Source organism: Barbatula barbatula (genome assembly GCF_947034865.1).
Source record: "Barbatula barbatula genome assembly, chromosome: 12".
In the NCBI taxonomy this organism is placed as follows: Eukaryota; Metazoa; Chordata; class Actinopteri; order Cypriniformes; family Nemacheilidae; genus Barbatula; species Barbatula barbatula.
Genome location: NC_136775.1, coordinates 13748991 through 13763114, shown reverse-complemented (window position 1 = coordinate 13763114; position 14124 = coordinate 13748991). Strand labels below are relative to the sequence as shown.

Sequence of the window (14124 nt, the reverse complement as noted above, 5' to 3'; positions counted from 1 at the left end):
TTCATATTAGGAACTTTTGAAAGGGTACCGTCCCAGTTAGAGCTTGCGTACATTTTGTTTCTGACCGTGTATGATATAATGTGCATTCCAAAAAGCACTGACTACACAAATACATTTATCAACAAGGCGGCTAATATTGGCATGAATTTACAACCGTCTAGGTTGGCTTATGCCGGATAGTGCTGATTTAGGTAAATTGTACTTGTTACCCAAATGCAGATCCCACTGAATATCATTATTGCTGCTATTTTTCAAATCAAAACCCATAAGTGCTATTTAAATCACACGAGGACCGTAAAACTGTACTGTACGTGCCTGTCTTAGTGTTTCCTCCTTTGTAAGTGATGCGTTGCACGGCGTCCAGCAAAGACTCCTTGTCACTGTGAGAGTTCAGCTTGAACTCAGTCCTGGCATCATCACTGAACTGAGCAATGGCCACCTGTCGGTAACAGACAGTCAGTCTTTAGTCATTTAGCACAAGGTTAAAAGTAAGTACACTTACAAAATCCCCTTGGGACAATATGAGGTCATTTGTCTTGCTCAATGATAAAATGCTGTCAGTAGAAACATGGACTGAATCTTTTGGGGTTTACATTTACATTTATGTATTTGGCAGATGCAGATGCTTTTAAGTGACTCAAAACCATGACCTTGAAGAAAGAAAACATGGGGCCGAGTATGTCAGGATAAGTAAAATATGACATAATTGTTTTATTTGATTTGATTTATTACTCATTTATGTTATTGTTTTATTCTAGGGCTCTCAAAATATTAATTTTGATTAATTGCATCCAGACTAAAAGTGTGTGTTTACATAATATATGTGAACCTGGATAACAAAACCAGTCTTATGGGTCGATTTTTCGAAATTTAGATTTTTACATCATTTGAAAGCTGAACAATTAAGCTTTATATTGATATATGGTTGCTAGGATGGGACAATATCAGGCCATCCACTCACAAACATAACGTTTTTATATGTTTACGGTAGGAAATTTACAAAATATCTTCATGGAACGTGATCTTTACTTAATATCCTAATGATTTTGGGCATAAAAGAAAAATCCTCATTGCGACCCATACAGTGTATTTTTTACTTTTACAAAACATTTTCCCATGCTACTCAAGACTGGTTTTGTGATCCAGGGTCACATATGTCTGTGTATTGTGAATATTCATTTTATATTACATTTTATATTTATAAACACATACACATACATGCATAATTATATCCATGAAAATATAATCCATGTTTATTTAATTTCAATTATAAATAAAATAGTATAACATAAAATTAATTAACATGTATATATAATTTCAATTATTGGTAAAAATAAATAAATACATCTAAAAATGTTTTTGTGTTTATAAATATAAAATTAATATGCGCAGTATACAGACATAAATTATGTAAACACTTTTATTCTGGATGTGATTAATCGCGTGACAGCACTATTCATTTATTGCTATTTGTATTCATTTATTGTATTTTAACCTCTAAATATTACACTATATGAGACTCAAAATCATCATGTATGAAAGTTTGCTGGTACACTGTTGACTCCGTTGGGTTGAGCCAAGTCAAACATGTCTACACGTCCTACTGCCAATTTAATGAAGGGTCTGTTCCCACACAAGTCTCTCTGCATCTGTTCTCTACTAGTGTGTAAACAAGTCAGTTTTATCTGTGATGTGTCCCTTTGTTTATTCTGGCTCCGTCCTTTCATTTATTCTCCTCAAACATGCCCTTTCTCTTGTTTTTACACCATTCTTGTAAATCCACTTCAATGATCCTAATGCTGCTGATGGTGTTGATGAAGATCTTATGAGCTTGGGACTGAAACGTCCAGACAAAAGCTATTTTTACCTAATGCTCTCTCAGGGTACTGGGTTAAATGCTAGACAGTCTGGTCTCAAGGCCAGAGCAATCATTCCCATGATGCCCCAGTCCAACAAAAAAAGAGAAGCACATTTTCTAAAATAAGCAAGATTTCTCACTTTTTCACACAAACCAGACAACCCAGAGGTTTGCAACCCCATGTGAAGTTTTCAGAGATTCGGGTGGGCTGCAGAAGATTTCTATTGGTCCTAATAGGCAGACCAAAAATAGATGAAAAAGTCTAAACTTTTAAAAGGACACACGATGTCCTCAACCTTGTTCTTGCGTTTATACTAAAAGATGTGCGTCTGGAATAACCGGATGCTGGAATATTTTTGTCAAAACGTTAGAATATTATATACAGTAATATAAACAGATTAAACAGTGTGAGGTAGGCAGAATTTAATCAATATTTCATGCGGAGCTCACCTGTGTTCCCTCGGGACCAATCACGTCAAGAGCTCCAGTTGTGCTGTATAAAAAGCGGATAATCTTCTGAAAGTTGTCATCTCCGATACTCCAGGAACCATCTACAAGAAAAGCCAGGTCGGCCCTGGCTGCTTTGCAAACTAGAAGTTTAAAAAAGTGTGAGAGAGAGAAACAGAGAGAGGAGCAGGTGAAAAATCAATAACTAAAATAGGAAATTCTCATTACTGTCAGAGCACTGCGGTACAACAGATGTCAAATGCTTCCAAACACTTCCCTTTCTTCCTGACAGGATTTCCATCACAGTAGGCAGCATAAAACAAGAAATTAATTAATTCCCCGCCACCTTTCCTCTCCCCTGCTTAAACCTGACTGTTGCTTTGCAGGATTTAGTGCTAAACACATTGTCTGTCCTCAACGGGTGTAATATACAACACTGAAAGGAAAGCATTTGCGTTAACAATGCAGAGAAGCGGATATAAAGCCGACAAATAAATCTAGGATGTGTTCGGTTTCAGGCCAAGAGTTTATTAGGGGGAAGATTTGAGATACATTAAAACACGATAAACATTCAAGGGTCAATGCGGGTGGTGAATGATCTTAAAAAGATTTTATGTAAAAAGTAAAAATTCTTAAATAAGTCCCGTGTGGGGGGTTTGTGCGGAGTGTCTCAGAGAACAAAGAAAGGTTGGCTGTCGGTGGAGATGTACGTTAGTGAAAGGTCACATAACACACAGGGACACCAGGAAAACAATCGCGTTCAGAACAGTTTTACAGATTTCAGAGGCTAATAATCTCAATGATTTAAGAATGGCCAGAAAGATGAAGAGAGAATAAAAGTGAGCTGATGTTTTACCTTCTTTAGCTTGTGGGATGGTGGGAGGAGGGATTGTGGTGGGTGCGTCAGTTGGTGGTTGGGTGGGTATTGGAGCTACAGATACAAAACAAAATAACAATATAAAAAACATTTCTATCACACATGGTATTATACACTTTGTGGTTTTAAAAAGATGCATTGCTCTTCTTCACTTCACTGGATGTACCCACTACCATGTGTTAGGGAGAAGGCAGAGCTGTTTTTCTCTAAGATTCAGTGTACAGACGTCCCGTTCACAGTTGGAAGGAAAAATTCATGCCCCACTATTGTTCACAGATCAGCTAGTGTGACATCTGTAGTACATAGTGCATCGCTTCTTCAGATTTTTATCTAGAAGTCATTATCATGCAACGCCTTGTTACCCAAAATACATTTTGTGCAGCAAAATACAAAAGAGAAAACATCGCGTAAAATATTCTGATATAACGACAAAGTAATCATCTAACTTAAGTCTTAATAATGTATTATAATTTTTGTCTCACAGTGTGTGAAACATGCAGTCATAAATGTGTGCAATATTTACAAGTGGCAGCCATGGTGGTGACTTCAGGTCCTTCCATGTCCTGTGAAAGGGTATAGATGCTGATTTTGTATGGGGTGTTGGGGGAAAGATCGAAGAAGCAATGTCTGGATGCGCCCCCACCAAGTCTCACTTCCTGTTTTTTACCACCTAGAAATAAAAAGACTCGGGTTAAAACATGGTCATTAGGTAGCATACACCAGAACAAGAAAGAGGCACAAGCTAATAATAAAATGCAAAATGCTGTACAGGGCTTACAACAGCAATACTTATGGAAACTGTTGGGACGCCCCCTTGAAAATGATTGACTAGATTAGCACAAAATCTAATGCTACAGCATTTAATGAGAATTGTGCTTCACATTTTATAGCAACAGTTTATGTAGGACTCCTTGATTCCAATGACAATACCCCTGTGGACAAAACAAGATTTTAACAGAAATGAATGATTCAGTCTATTGTGAAAGAACTGGACTGGTCTGCATAAAGCTCAGACCTGAGCCCAGATGAACACCTTTGAGCCAAATGATGTGTACACAGGGCTACAGTCAAATCAGAACAAAAACATATTCTTAAAAAAAACGTTGCAACAAAGATGGAAACCAAATTCTTTAATATGGTATTGTATAGCATGCTATATACTTATTAGAAGGGGGCGTCACAAAACTCTTCTCCATTTAGTGTTCACTGAATGATTTTATTACTTTTTTTACAATAATTATTTTACAGATTTTCTAAATATAATGCAAAAATGTTTCATGTAATATTTAAAATACGGTCCAAAAATGTAAAATTCACACAAAAAACGAGGGAAACATAATTTTAAAGGGAAAAACAGTTATTATACGTTTTTTTTCAAGATTACAGCATACATTGAGAGTACTATACATGGTATTAAAATGCATATCGTACCAAGCTGCAAATGTCAAGTCACTTTTTAAATAAAAAAAGTAATTGCAATTATAACAGCTTCCTCAGGCAAACAATTATGCTAATTATTGAGACAGTACAGTGATGTCATGATCCTGCCTCTGCTTGTCTTGGTTTTCGAGTCTTGTGGCAAGATCATGTCAGACCCATGTGTTTTGTGGAGAAAGGGCATTGTTTTGTTTTTTGTCACTCCATGCTCTCTCTCCGGTGTCACATCCTTTAGCATTCTGAAACCATGTTTGGTCCCCCTTGTGGGAAGTTTTGATTTTGCCTTGTTTTTGTTCATGTTTTCCCCATCGTGGGTCTTTTGTTAAATAAAAGTTTATTTAACCGTTCATCTACCTGCACTCTGGTTCTGTCCTAATTCATGACAAGTGATGCAAGAAACAAAGCTTAGTTTTCAAAATCACAAACATGGTAGCACCATAGCCGCACTGAAGTGTTGTTATTTTTAACAGCCATTTGCTGCTTCTGCTCTTACAGACAATTTTGCGTTTGTTTTAATGAAAGAAATAGTAAGTAAATCATGTCTTAGGAAATCACTCAGAGCAGAAGCAGGGCTCAGAATATGAAGCAGGATGACCATTTATCACCATCATAACTGTGATTATTTTCCAGAGATGATTCCAAAGAGAAAAGGGCCAGTGCATGAGCACAATAAAGGAAATCTTGTATTCAGCCCTGAGTTCAATGTGAAGGTTTTAATCGCTTTAATCTGAAGACTGCAGGGAAATGACTACACCATAATAAGCAGTCCAGGCTTAAGTGTAGAAAGACTCGAGTGAACCTAAGCAACCTTTTCCTCTCATCTTGAATTCTTTTCAAGTAAATGTGTCCTATCCGACACCGGCTCTCATTTTCTCTTTTACTACATGTTTATCCCATCGATCTCTTTGTTGTGTTGGTAATAGCAGACAGTAATATCCAGCAGCTTGGCTTGGTTCATACATCTTCATTTGTCTGTCATTAAACAGCTGTGTCCACCGGGACGATGAATGGCTGGGAAGGCTTTTCACAAGCAGTCTTATACGGTTACTGGTAGATTATAGGAGGCGGAAATGTTTTCTTTTCCCTCGTTTTAATGTAGGATTTTTTCCCAAAGCACGTCTTTCTGGACTGTGATATTATAAAAAGGTCTCTGAAGTACATTATGCACTAAAATGAAGTATTTTTCTTTCTATTGTCCAATGATAATGTGGTATGCAAAATTTTGGAAGCTGATAGTAAATTCTGCTATCAAACAATAGGACATGACATTTGCCTATTACAGTCCTGCTCTGTGGAATAGCAGCCATAGGCTCAATAAACAGCTCAGAATCGCGCTTTAAGCATTTGTTTCAACAAAATGCACTTCTTAGTCCAGTCACATCTCTGACACATGCGGGACACTGTCTCCGCTCCCCGCATTTGCACAGAGGAATGATCAATTTCACCATGAGCTCCCAGCACTAACAATTCATGGGTTTGACTGTAATGCTACAGCTGAAAAGCTGCACAATCATAAAAAAAAACAATCGCGTAGTTGTGGTGTCTATGGGAAATTCTGTCCTGTCCATGAGAACTAAAAAAACACAATCTAGTTTAGAAGGTCACATAACAGCTTTAAACATTAATTCTACCTGTTTATTTTTACCTTTTGTCTATTAGAGTGTTGCCAAGGCTTTTAAAGTCAGGATAAATGTACGTACTTGCAAAAATCTATTTATTTGGTAAATGTTTACCATATGTAATTTTCCGAACAATACTACTGACATTATTATAAAGACAATTAGAAATTGCCTGAGTAACCGTATTATATTTGGTTATCATGGTAACAATCAGCCACAGGTCAGCACATCTCTGCCAGGGTTTGTAGATCCGAAATGTCATAAATTTAATGATCTGGGAGCAGATTTATTAGTTCTCATTACCGAACCTGTTAGAAGTCAAACAGTCAAAACAAAGACCCCTAATTGAAGACCCCAACATTTCTGCTGAGCGATTCAGTGTGTCTATTTGTTGCTATGCTTGCCATTCAAATACTTGTGCACACATACGGGCTCCAGACGGCATCTGTTTTTAATAGCAATGCTGAGCTGGTGGCCATCTGAGCAGTCACACGCTGGAAGTGGGACAGAACGTTTGCAGGATTGCGAGATGAGGGTGAGGTAGCGCACAGGAATAAGAATAGCAATAATGAAAAACAGGCTTCTGACTCTGCCGTTTCAATAAATGTGAATTGAAACCATGTTGCAAGCCAGCATAGCAGCATGCATGCAATAAAAGATAAGTCTTGTATAGCCTAGAGGCTCTGAATTACGTATGTGCTGAAATGGGCCGTAATAACCCATTACCTTATCGAAACATGTATGAAATTGAACATGTCAGTTTTGTAGCCTTGTGTGGTTTTGTTGAGGAACACATTAGTGTTGTTTGGGAGTGGGTATGATGTGTGTATGTATTACTCACTGAGGACTGGTTCAATGGTAACTCTATAGAGGTTGGCATGGCGTTGAGGTTGCCACTGGGCACACATGCTGGTACTGCGGACCTGGTATGTGTTGAGATTGTTCACTCCCAGGAGCACTGAAGGGGAGAAGACAAACACAGCTATATGTGAAATACAAAGATACTTCTTTACATTTAATAACAAAAAGCACATATATAAATAAAATACTGAATCGGTATCTTTCAGATTTTCCAACAAAATGTGTGTAATTTAAAGGCTTAGTTAAAAAAAGTATTCACTTTTTATGGTCTTATTTCCAGTAATGCTTTAATCCAGTACTGTATAGGATGATAGAATGGAAAGATTAAGCACTGTGTTAGTTTAGTTTGAATAAAGGGTCTGCCAGTTAAGTGTACAAATATTTTACAGTAATTCGTCCCAAATTAGACAGACAAATGGCAACATACTCCATGTAAAAATTGCTTTCTTAAAACTGCACAAAAAATTACATTTCCAAGTCAAAATTGATCTTTAGATAACTGTGATTTGAATACCATGACTACATGTATATTTTGAAATTATTGCATATTTCATTCTGTCAATTTAAGATTTTTAGTATATTTGTACTTTTTGATCTATTTCTTTTTAACACTACAACAAGGGTCATGTAATTGTTACATTAGTAAATGCATGAACTAACATGAACTAACAATGAACAATATAGTTTCAGCATGATTCATCTTTGTTAAAGAGACAGTTCACCCAAAAATTGAGACCAATAGACACTTTCATTTACCCACCCTCGAGTTGTTCCAAATCTGTATAAATGTATTTTTTCTGATGAACCCAGAGAAAAATATTTGGCAGAACGTAAAACCCAAAGTTCTTGACCCCACTGACTACCATTGTAGGGAAAATTACAATGGTTGTCAAATAATATTTCTTCAAAATATTTATTTTTCACTATGGTAGTGAATGGTGCCCAAGAACTGTTTGGTTACTAACATTCTTTCAAATATCTTTCTCTGTGTCACTATTATTGCTTTAAAATGGACAGGTATACAGGCATTCGTTATAATTCTTCTATTCTGTTGTTCAGTCTAATGCAAAGGAACGTAAAATGCAAGGAACTACACATTTTGCAGGAACGATTAATGAGCCATGAGATTTCAAGTTCATTTCGTGATTGTGCTTATGGGGAACTTGACTCTTAATTCAGGGCGATCCCCTTTAAACACTGCCAGTTATGCAAAGCTAATGGATCTAAAAACACGTCGGGCATGAAAACGTGATATTCAACAAACGGTCCTTCCATCCGAAAGCCACAAATGCTCTTCAGCAGTATTTCTTTATTTCTTTTGTGTCTTCGTTGAAACCACACAAAATGGGCTGTGTGAAAGAAAACTCATCTGAAAGAAGAAAAATACGCTTATTTTGGAATTAGCACGTTTTTGAGTCAGCAAACAATTAAAATGCAGAACCCAGCCACAACACATGGTCTGCATTAGTCGTCAAAAACAATACTCATTTTGGACTTTCAACTAGTTGGATCACAAACACAATTGTGGCTATCACGGCGGACTGGCTCATTTTACACAAAACACTTCGCCAAAAGTTGTGGCAAACCCAAATTCAGCTTGTCCTGGATGAAGTCCATGTGAGAGAACACTAACCTCCTCTTTATAGGAGTCAGATCCTAAAAAGCAAATACTTGCGATGCTGAAGCTGTCCATTGTAATTCATGCTACACAACGGGACGTCATGTCGGTAGGGTTGTGACTAGGAAATCCTGATAAGCATTAAAATGGAGACTGTGCGCAAAACATATGGTGCACAGTGGTGGAGATTGGTTTAATGCTCTGAATAATGCATGTGACAAGCGTTCCTCCTTATATAAACTATTTTAATGAACTATATGCATGCATAAAGGCCTTCTGGTTGATAGTAGTAATACAAGGAGGTGAAGAAATCCATTATTGCGCATTCAATTATTCAAAGGTCAAACAAAAAACTTATGAAAAATTGATGGAGCTCAAGATCAGGCAGTATGTAGATGTCATCTTGTTGGTTGAAATAATATAGGATGCTCCTTAGACAGCAATGGAGTGTGACGGGAATAATCAATTATATTAGAAACTTAGATTGACAGTATATCTTTAAGGACTGTGTTTTGGTTGGGCTTCATCCTTTGGTCAATCTTTAGCTTGTGTCGAAGATTCTAAGAAAGCAAGACTAGCAGACTTAAAGGAATAGTTCACTCAAAAAATGAAAATTCTGTCATCATTTACTCACCCACAAGTGGTTCCAAACCCGTATTATGTTGAGTTGTTCTGCTGAACACAAAGAAAGATATTTGGAAGAATGTTTGTAACTAAACAGTTCTGGGGCATTATTGACCACCATTGGACTTTGACTACAGTAGTCAATGGTGCCCCAGAACTCTTTGGTTCTCCGCATTGTTTAAAACTTATTTTGTGTTCAACAAAACATATACATTTATACAGGTTTGAGGGTGAGTGAACATTTTTGAGTGAACTATCCCTTTAACATCAGGGAATTGTGGGAATGTCAAGAAAGAATGTCACAGAGACTGCGTTTTGCCTGCTGTTTATTTGCTCATGCTGTCTGTGTTGCAGCGCCTAATTCACACAAAATGTTATGCTAATCAGATTATGGTACCACATGACCCAAAGTTCAAGCGGAGCGTAATTTGCATGGCACAGTTCCCAATCTTGTGAACTGAAAGTGCTGCTTTACTAGGACCGGGCAGCATCTCACCACCACTGTGATCCTATTTTTAAAACGTTGAAACTTTCATGAACTGTATGTGCATATGTCTACTTATTATACTCTTAATTATTATTATCGAATTGTTATTCACTTAATTCATTATTTTAATCATCAGTTGCTGAAGAACAGCTGCCAAGATGACATCTCTAACAATAATCTTAAATATATGACGTCATTCTGTAAGCAGTAATAACTCAAGGTTAATTGCGCCCTCAGTGAATAGCCGAAATCCATACTAAACCTAAATTGAAAACTGAAAAGGATTTTTTGTTGAAAATTATCCAGAGAATGTAGTGCAGTTCCAGCAAATGTAGTTCCTGTTCAGACTGGATTGTGGTGGTCAGTGAATATAATGTTTATACAGGTTTTTACACTAAAATACTATGCGCAAAAGTGACCATTTGGTGGATTTGCCCCTGAATGTTATGTGAAGTGCCTCAGTCTCATGCTATATTTTGATCTAACAATACCTCAGATAGTGCTGTTTATCTGACCAGCCTGAAACAAGATACAGCCGTGAGCTCATATTGGTACAGAGACACCACGGTATTCTGAAGGATAGCCTCGGCACTCCCCAAGAAAACAAAATCATCGCTAAAACAGGTATAACTTTGCGATGTTCCTGTAGATATCGAATTTATATGCAAAGGATTGTCATTACTGGAGCTGTCTGCCTGTTGATGTATGTGTAGCCGTCTATCGAAAGGAAAGCTTCAGGTTTCATTAAAACGCAAAAGGGACAGTGATATTATCACAGCTGTGTATTATCAATTATGGGAAAAGTATTAGCAAGGACGATCACAGTGAGAAGAAAAAATCAGAGGTGACCGTGGAGGAAGGTGATGTGTCAGGAATTAAGCATAGGTCTCAACATTCATGTTTGTGGTTGTATGTGGCGGGTGACTCACGTGTTTTGCCCTTGCCGGTGAGGGGTTGACTAGAGCCTGTGGTGTAGGAGGCGATGACCTGGACTCTGTACTCCGTGTCACTCAACAGATTGAGGATCAGCAGGGTGTTCACATCGTCACCCACAAAGGTCTCCAAAGCTGGACCCGACACTGTTCACAGAGAAAAGAGTCAAACATCTCAACATCCTTGCAGAATAATGGCACTAAAAATGTGAATATGTTTAACACTTTTGAAGATGTAATTGTAACTATATTGAACTTTCAACTTACGTTGTGACACAGTTATGAACCTTTCTTGGCCACCATTGACTACCATAGTAGGAATAATTACTTTATAAATGTCTTTGTTCTGTTGAACACAAAATAATAATGTAGGAAGGCAAACAGTTCTGTTGCATTGTAATTTTCACTGTCATTCTACTATGGTAGTCAATGTTTCATTTTCTCTACTATGGTAGTCAATGGTGGCTAAGAACTGTTTGGTAACATTCTTCCAAATATCTTTCTCTGTGTTCATCTGAACAAAAAAAAGTCTAAAGATTTGGAACAACTCCAGGGTGAGTAAATGATGACAGAAATGACTGTCCCTTTAAGTTCTGAAAACAATACTACAGCGATTTCGGAAAAAAACCTGTCTCTATAAATGGGCCTCATAAACTATAAACATATTTTTCTTATCCCAGTTTAATACCAGAGATTTATTTCTTATGCAGATACTTCTTTCCTCTTAAATAAGGAGTGGCTCTATGACACTATTATAAAATTGCTCTTCTTGTTTAAGGATCCCGGCAAGCCTAACACAGCAACACTGGCAAAACCAACGATATCCGTTTGGGGAAAGTATTTGAAAAAACATGCTTGAAAACAATCATTGTTTGTTTATGGGCACAGAAATGACAGTCTCTCTACATCAAGATCGCCAGCTAAACTAAACTTAAGACAGGAAAAAGAATGGATAGACGTTTTGTAAAACACACTAACTATAGAGACAAATACATACTAAAGAACATAAGAAAAGTGGATGTGAAACTAAATAAGAACAAGTAATCGTTCTCTTTCAACAACACTCACAAGGACACGCAGAAAAAGACGCAGAAAATGAGCCCTGAACAGAATAAAAATACGTTGACCGCTGCTTGGGTGAATTATTAGCAGCTTGTCGGGAGCTGTTTCAAAGGGCATTAAATGTAGGTGGAGAAGCCATTTCTCTTCACCGCAGACTAGAGTTTAAGATCATATAATGGAATACAGGGCTTTATTGGGCTGGACTTCAGTGGAAAACAGAGGAGAGATATTTTTCCCTCTGGTGCGCTGAAGCCACATTACAGCCTCTGTTTACAGCCGACTGCAGATGGAAGAATGGTACTATTCAGAGCTGTAGACATTGATGTCTGCTCAAGATTTTGGTAAAGCGTCTTGCGAACCTAGATGCTTTATCTAGACTGTTTAAAAAGGTGTATATGTATATATATATATATATATACTGTATATGCTGTATATACACATTACATATAATAAGTTACAGACTGGAGAGCGTTATGATGTAAGTGTTTACGTACCAGAGATGGGTTGGTAGATGACCCTGTAGCCCATAGTGGGGAACTGAGGGGCATCCCAGGTGATGCGGAAGCGATTGTACCATTCATCAGACACCCTCAGGTTACTGGGACCAGACAGTGGCACTAGCCAATCAGAAGAGAGAAGACCGTGATAAGTATCTACAGTACCAGACAATATTGAAAACGGATGATCCGTAGATTAACCTACAACCATACAATCTTTACTGAAGATAAAATAATAAAAGAGGAATCACTGCGAGATAAAAAAAGATTCTAGAAATAAAGAGCACAGCCAAAGAAGATCCAGAGTTTATTTTCTCATTCTGAACTGGAGCTCTGCCGAGCATTCCCAGCATTCAAAGATCTACATAATGACTCCTCCGCTGAGCATTTTACCAGACTGATAATTAATTCAACCTGAAACTCAATCAGAAACAAGCACAAGGTTTTTCCAATGTGCGAGTTCAATGTGAGGTGACATTAGCATCTCTAATCAGCCGAGCTAGAGACACCACTGGGCTGTAATGTGAAGGTAGAAGAGAGCTGTAGATGATCAATCCCATCAGAGGAAAACCAGTCGGGTTCGAGCAGTTCATTATAGTGGGAGCATCAGCGATGGGATGGATAGGATTCATTATGCTTACTAATAGGCTAAATCAACACAATTCAACCTGTTCAGTAATGTGTTTCACTAGGGGACCGACAGTGTAACTTCAATCTGCAGTACGGACAGGCTGTGCCGGATCTATTTTCAGCTCTCAGGTGCTACATCTGAAAAGAATACCATCAGTCTCCAGAAACCCTGGATATGAGTAAGTGCTAGAGAATAATTCTATGTAAATGTGCCGCAATAATACAAAACTAGTGTAACTGCATCAGTTCATGACGGTGTGAAAGGTACTTCAATTAAATGTAGCACAAGGTAGCCCCGGACTCACTTGTTTTTCCGGATGAGGTTATGGAGAGCGCGGTGGACTCTTCGTCGGCATACACAGGGGTCACTGTGATTTTATAGTGCGTGTCCGAGAGGAGAGGTTGGAGTATCACGCTTCTTCTGTTTCCCGCAACTGAAACCTGGAGAGTAGTGGAATATTTCAAACTAGATTATTGATTATTTATGGTTATGTTTAGGGGTAGAATGACAGTTATGGGATACAATATACAGTTTGCGTAGTATAGAAACCCTTGGTATCTAAGAAAAGTCCCCACTATGTGTAAAAGCAAACCTGTTTGGGTTTTTGTAATCATTGTGAGGACTAGATGTCCTTGTGGTCCCAAAAAAATGATGTGTGTATGTTTGTGTAAATAATCATGGCTGTCTATACTATGATTATGATCTTGTGGCTACGGATAAAGTAAGAAGCTAAATGAAAGATTGACAATTCCAAAGGCTTAAGCAGTTGTCTCGGCTCTAATAACCATGTTCCTAAATGGAGGAATTCTGATCTGCTCGCCTGGAAGCCATTCAGGTATTAGCCAAAGAACTGGAAATGTGTGTATTGAACTTTACGGGTTTGGATAGAAATCAAGAGAGCCAGCACTCAGCTCTATAACCAGCATCCAATCACTCTAGTCATTCACCACAGACACACCATTAATCACACACACACACTCTCTCTCACACACACACACACGCTGTCATGGCAGTGCACTGCCTGTTGATAATGAAATGTTGGGTTGCATTACGTGGAGTGCCTTCCTCTGTGTGAGAGCACAATCACTGAACAGACTGCAAATAAGTCAACTAAAAATAAGGCAACACTCCAACTTTCTTTTGTGTCATGTGCATGTTAGGGGCGTTTCACATT

General features: G+C 37.9%; 1 protein-coding gene across 1 annotated transcript in view; it reads right to left on the bottom strand.

Moving 5' to 3' along the window:
• col14a1a (collagen, type XIV, alpha 1a) overlaps positions 1-14124 on the bottom strand; it is a gene marked incomplete at its 3' end in the record, with an annotated part of 82662 nt that overhangs the window by 32333 nt on the left and 36205 nt on the right. Inside the window, exons 19-26 of the mRNA XM_079469817.1 lie at positions 13255-13390; positions 12317-12439; positions 10758-10907; positions 7080-7196; positions 3706-3852; positions 3162-3236; positions 2309-2448; positions 307-439 (exon numbers count right to left, since the gene is read on the bottom strand). Coding sequence (XP_079325943.1) covers positions 307-439; positions 2309-2448; positions 3162-3236; positions 3706-3852; positions 7080-7196; positions 10758-10907; positions 12317-12439; positions 13255-13390 — 1021 coding nt within the window. The remainder of the gene's footprint in view (positions 1-306; positions 440-2308; positions 2449-3161; positions 3237-3705; positions 3853-7079; positions 7197-10757; positions 10908-12316; positions 12440-13254; positions 13391-14124) is intronic.